The sequence below is a fragment of the Solanum tuberosum genome, unplaced genomic scaffold (genome assembly GCF_000226075.1).
Source record: "Solanum tuberosum cultivar DM 1-3 516 R44 unplaced genomic scaffold, SolTub_3.0 scf00076, whole genome shotgun sequence".
NCBI lineage: Eukaryota > Viridiplantae > Streptophyta > Magnoliopsida > Solanales > Solanaceae > Solanum > Solanum tuberosum.
Genome location: NW_006239000.1, coordinates 1,539,764 through 1,546,419, shown reverse-complemented (window position 1 = coordinate 1,546,419; position 6,656 = coordinate 1,539,764). Strand labels below are relative to the sequence as shown.

The window sequence follows — 6,656 nt, the reverse complement described above, 5'->3', positions numbered from 1 at the left end:
GGTAATGGAGGCCCACTTTGATAATGTGGGGTAAAATAAATGCTATAAGCTTCTTCTACATTCAACAACTCATCTTTTAATTTTACACCTAAGCATTAACTCGGTTATATTCCGTTTGTCTCAATTTATGTGATATCGTTAGAATTTTCATAGTCAAATAACTTAAGTTTGACCGTAAATATGAAATCTTCGAAATATTGACAATCAAATCACTTAAGTTTGACCGTAAATATAAATATGGGTATGAAATCTTCGAAATATTTAGTGGATTTAGATATATGAAATAATAATTACGTCAAGTTAAACTTATTTGAATCTCGAAATACAAAAATATCATATAAATTGAAACAAATGCAAGTATTTTTACATAACTACATATCAATTTTATATTATTGAAGTGAGGTTTTGGTATTTGGTTTGGTTTCAATAATTTGATAATCGATAAAAAAAAAATAGATATTGAACACTAAATTTTTGAAGTTTGATTCTGTTTGATAAGTTAAATTTTGGTGTAGTGATTTTTTAATTTGATTGGATAATTTAATTTTCTGCGATTTATGTACATATCTAAATACAAGGGTTTCAACTTTTTCCCTTTTGATAAATTTTTTTTTATAAAATTAAATTAACTTACCAATCATCTTTGCTTAGTTTACTAGTAGCTTTATTTATTGATATATTAACTAGAGATTTTTTTTTATTTTATATAAACTACTTATTTATCTGAACCCTCTATCGATAAATGGACGAATTATACTTGTCATTATGTAAAATGCTTTTTGAGTTAGTCAATTATTAATGTAATCAAACCGCTAGATATTTTCTTTCTTCTTACTATTTTTGTGAATGATTAATTCAATTTTGATATTCTAAATACACAATTTATTTTATCATATTCTTTATATTTTTTCTAACATTTGGAAAAATTACAAAAATTACTACTCTCTTCTATTCTCTGATACATCACTTTACTCAATTTATCAATCGAATACATCACTTACATTATGTATCGAGACGTATGTAATTTGAAAAAATTACGAAAATTCCACTCTCTCCTAATATATGATATGATGGTCTTAAATTACAAAGTAATAGTGGTTGTGGGTGGATTTAGAAAGGTAAATCATGACAATTTTTTTTCTACTATGAGACAATATGTTAGCGTATACGTAAATTTTGGAAAAGTAGTACTCCTTTCATTCTTTATACGTATTATTTTTGGAAAAGACAAATCATGTCATTTATCCCCCCACAAATTTTGATCATATCTCATTATGAACAATAAATACAATATAATTTGCGTTCTCTCTTTAAATAACTAAAATGGAAAAATAAAAAGTTAATGTAGTTTGACGTAAATATGAGTAAGTTTTTATAAGTTTAGTTTTTTAAGATGTATTTTAATGATCAATGAAGTAAGATAAAGAAAAGTAAAAATTCATATTTCAATAAAGATAAAATTACTAGTGCTTCTTTTATTTATTTATCTAATTCTTAATGAACAAAATTACTCGATATACATAATAATTTTCTGAAAATTAATCAAAACACATATATTCAAATACTATGATTGTAAAAAAGAATTAAAGTAAATTGCCTATATGCTTTTGAGAATTTAGTGTTGATGGCACGTTTTAATATTGTGAATTTAAATTAATTGACCAAATTAAAGCCACTATATATAGGTTATTCTAGTTCTAGTTTTTAGCAATAAAGTTGAGGACGGCAACTACAAAGAGTTAGCTCCTCTAAAGTTGGAAATTTGGAAAAAGTGAAAGAGAAAGAATAAAATAAAATGAAATAACAAACAAAAAGAGGAGAGCCATAATTATTTAATTATAAAATTTATATATTATAATAATACAAAATAATAAAGAATTGAAATTGTCGTTTTCTTTATCGGCCACCGACCACCGACCTCTAGCACTATCACCCCCGGCGTTTTGCAATCATTTTTTGTTTTTTCGTTTTTATCGAGCGTAATTTATGAAAGTGGAATTTGATAATACTAACGTATATGTAGTTTTATTGGTGATTTATGAAAGTAGGAAAGACGATTTCAACGGAGTTTTAGCTCAAAATATATATATATTAGTTAATTAGTTAACATATATAGTTTGAATTAATTATCGCTTGCGGTTTTTTTTTAGTTATAATTACGTGCACATCTCTCTTCTCTTTCACTTATACAGATCTAAATTATACATATGCATATACAATTATGTGATAGATATACAAATACAATTCGTCATTCCCCACTCTCTGCCCTCTCTCGCTCGCCTCTCTCCTCTCTCTCTTAATCTCACTCGCATTTCTCCTTCCTTTCCTAATCTTGCTCGTCATATATACAAATACATATGTATACCAGTTACATATATACATATACAATTTGATTGATATACAAATACAATTCACCTCTTTCCACTCTCTACCTTCTCTCGCTCGCCTTTCTCCTCCTTCTCCCAACCTCACTCGCCTCTCTCCTCCTTCTCCCCAATTTCACTCGCCTCTCTCATCCCTCTAACATGTAGCTACAAATCATTATTAGCAAATTAGAGTTATGGAGCCTAATTAAGTTATTTTTAATGTCTATTTGTGAAATTTCCTCTAACAACAAAGAATATGATAATCGAAGTAAACGAAATAACATGTAATAATAAAATTGAAAATAAAATATTAAAAAGTTAATAGTGATAAGGAAAATTAAACAATGCTATACAACTCTACTAATCTTCTCCTCTAATACTCGACTATCTTTTTTATTTTTATTTTTGGGTTTAATTGACTCTAAATATTCTATCTCGATAATATTTATTGAAATTATATAAATATTTTTATGATAGTATTATTTATTAGTTATCAAATAAGTAATATATTTAATTATTTTTCAAAAAATAAATAAAATTATTTTCATTCAAACCAATCATAACTTTAAAATGATTTATTAGCTCACAATTTTTTATAATTTATTGGTCCATCAAACATTGGTACATAGGTTAAAGTAAATATTTATCACATGCTATTTAGGGTGGGCCGGTGGGGTAGGTGGTGTGCGTAGCAAAGTGAAATTATTACAATTCATTCCTAAAATGACAATAAATTACAATATGCCAATTTTTATTTTATTCTTGGTTCTATCAATTATTATTATAGAGTTTTTATTTTCCTTCTAATTTCTAATTCTTTTTATTCTAATATATATCAAATCATAGAATCTCTAAATATATGCGCTAAGGAGCTATATTTCTCAAACGAAAGATAAACTTGCTGATTGTTTTTTGTTATACGTAATAGAGTTAATTACTCTAGAAAAAATAGAATCACATTAAATACTTTATGGCAATTTTCGTACTAAACTTCTCTTTTTCTTTAATGGGCCGACAGAAATTGGCCTAACACTAGTACACAATAACTATAGGTTATAAATCGACAACTTGGCATTTGGTCTTAAATGTATTTTCATCTTTCATATACAATGACAAAAATGATCCTTTATATTTTTGTAATAATAAATCAATATGTACTGTCAAAAAATAATAGAAGATAAAATTGCTTGAAAATTTGACGGTGTAAGTTGTATTTATGTGCTTTAATGTTGTTAATTAGGAGAAATTTATTCATGTAGTCATTTTATAAGATGTCTTTTTTTTACATGTACAATATCTAAAAAGGTTATTTCGATTCGATTTGTAAATGATCATAGGAGATCATTTCTACGTAAATGGAACTATGGTATTATTGAAAGCTCGAATAAGTTGAATGGGCCATAACTTGTTTGTAACAATGTTACTAATCAACGTTTAATAAGTTAAGCCCAAACAACAAAACTTGTGTCCCACTACATTTGGAATGTTTTCTCAATTATATCAATCATAAATTTAATGACACAAAGTTGTAGTTGCATATCATTACTTTGTTTTGTAATGACATTCTCTGTGACAACTTGCTATTGTATACCTTTTGATCGTGAATATCTGAACTGGTTGTTTGTCATTCAAGCACATAAGTCGTGCTCAACTTTCTCCGCATTTTGAACGAGTGCAAGAGATCCAACCACAACAACCAGATAAATATGATTTAAATTATGGGATGATAGGTCAAGCTTTCCTAGAATATTAAAATTGTTGAGGCTGCGTTTAATGTTAGTTATTGTTCAAGTGTTAGGATTGGTAACTCTAATATGAACTACCGGGGTATTGATTTCGAGCTCTAGGGCTTACTAACATCGATAAAGATCAATGTAAGTTGTGAAAATAATTTCGCAATGAAGAACCAGTTCCTTCATCTTATCTTGCTACTGCTCCACAATGTGCGAGCAAGGGCGAATTTAGGTAATGAGGATTTCCTGAAACTCAATAACTTTAGCACATATTCTGTATTCAGAACTCCTCAAATGAAAACAAAAAACACGACCATACTGAAATGCATCTCAATTTGCACCATCTATTAGCCTTTGGTTCAACTCTGTTTATATGCACTCTTGTTTTATAATTATATATACACTTTTGACTTTATCTCACTTGACTCTTGCAAGATTCAAAATTGACTAACTAACTTCAAAGTTTGTAACTATATGCCCAATTTAATTTGCTTTCAAATATTGCAACTTGACAAAAGAAAAGATAAGAAATGAATCAAGGGTAGTAATATTGATCAACAACATAATCTGTGGAATCTGTGGAATCTGGAGAGGACATATTTCATCCCGAAAAGCAACTTGACAAACGAAAAGATAACACATGAATCAAGGATAAGAATATTGATCAACAACATAATCCGTGCAATTTCATTAGTGGAATCTGAAGAGGACATATTTTATCCCTACTTTTATTGATTGAAAGACTATATTCAATAGACTCTCAACGGACAGATTAGAAAGATACAAAGCTAATTAAGCAACATATACAAATACAGACAGAAAAAATGTGATTCCTAAATATGATTAGGAATATATAGGAGAGGCTTCATGCCTCTCCCACAACATTCGGCTATCCAAATCCTCGAACTCCATATCTACTTACAGTCCGGCAAGGGAGAGCCACAGAGGCATTTGTTATGCAAATAAGAGTAAACATCAAAGCTCTGCAACGTTCCACCTTGTGGAATCTGTCCACAAAGTCTATTATAACTCACATTGAAAAACTGTAACGGTACATCTTTCAATCCTTGTGGTAAGCTACCGAAAATTCGATTATGATTCAAATCCAATGATATCAAGCTCTCAGCAAACTCCGATTTCGAAATATCAAACTCCAATGAATTCCTCGATAAATCAATTATCTGACTCGTCTTATTCTTCCCAAACAAAAACGAAACATCTCCTTCAAGCTTATTCCTGGAGAAATCAAGCCTGGAAAAATTCAAATCACCTAAAGAAGTCGGCACTTTTCCGGTCAAGCTGTTATGTGAAAGGTACAGATCTGGTATGTTTGGTCCTTTAAATCTCCCAAACGATTCCGGTATTGTTCCGGTGAGTTTGTTACGATCTAAGTAAATCGCTAACAAATTCGGAAGCTGAGAGAGGGAAGAAGGGATTGTTCCGGTTAATTGATTGTAATTCAACTCGAGCAATGTCAAATTCTTTAGCTGACTAAGGAATTCAGGGATTGGACCTGTAAGATTAGTGAAGCTGAGCCTTAACATTTTGAGATTTGTGAGCTTAGCAATTGCAGGTTGAATTGTTCCGGTGAGATTGGTGATATGATGGAATTGCAATGTTTCAAGATACGGAAGGTCTCCGACGGCTGCCGGAATTTGACCGGAGATATTGGCTTGGAAGACAGTGAGAGCATTTATCCGATTGGTTTTCCGGTCACATTTTACGACGTACCAGTAACAGCAATCTGTGTTTGGATCCCATGAAGCTAAATGGTAAGGATTGCCCAAATCTTCCTTTATCTGTAAAAGGACTTTTTTGTCTTTTGGATTGCATCTTACTGAGACTGAAGGAGAAGCAAAGCAAAGAAAAATAACTACAAGAAGTGACAAGTTCAAATTCATTTTTTTTTTTGTTTATGAACAATCTTATATTATCAACTCAACTCATTGGTATTTATAAAACAAAAAAAAAAGTCATATTTTAGCACTATGGATTTTTGGTCAAGAAAAACTGCTTCACTCACCTCACATGGTGTGTATACAGTTGTGACAACTATATATGATAATGCGTTGACTTTTGAAATTCAAACTTCAAAAAAAAAGATCTTGAATGAAATTTCATTCAATCATGTTCGAGGGTTATTCTTATAGATATTTTGATTAATTTGATGATAAAATAAAATGATTTTCGACGGAAAAGGTTTATAAATTCTTATTATTTTAATAAGAATATGTTTTTATTTCAATGAGCTGATTCGATTAAAAAATAAATAAAAAATTATTTGTGTAGTCAAAATTTCACAATAAAAAAGACTTTTTATTTCTATTTTGATTGATTTAAGATGACACCCTCGCTGCGTAAAGCCTGTCTGGATGCCACCACCAAAGACTCATATATGGATCAGCTATGACGCCATATCTGGAAAGGAAAAAGTAAGCAGAGCATTCGCATTAACGTTACTTGAGATTTTTTATTTTTTTTTGTTTTTCGCTCGATGTCCAGAGCCCACATTAGAGCTCTCGATTAAATTTGGATCGCGCACTGAAGGGCCCATTCG

At 29.9% G+C, this 6,656-nt stretch overlaps 1 protein-coding gene across 1 annotated transcript; it reads right to left on the bottom strand.

Annotated features, from left to right (window-relative positions):
• Positions 1-4,789: 4,789 nt before the first annotated feature.
• LOC102596198 (polygalacturonase inhibitor) lies at positions 4,790-6,020 on the bottom strand. The gene has a single exon (XM_006346113.2). The coding sequence runs from the start codon at positions 5,998-6,000 to the stop codon at positions 5,014-5,016; it is 987 nt and encodes a 328-aa protein (XP_006346175.1). The 5' UTR covers positions 6,001-6,020; the 3' UTR covers positions 4,790-5,013.
• Positions 6,021-6,656: the final 636 nt, after the last annotated feature.

Bases quoted from the DNA above. Each gene is read 5' to 3' on its own strand.
- LOC102596198 (XM_006346113.2), bottom strand. From the start codon at position 6,000: ATGAATTTGAACTTGTCACTTCTTGTAGTTATTTTTCTTTGCTTTGCT.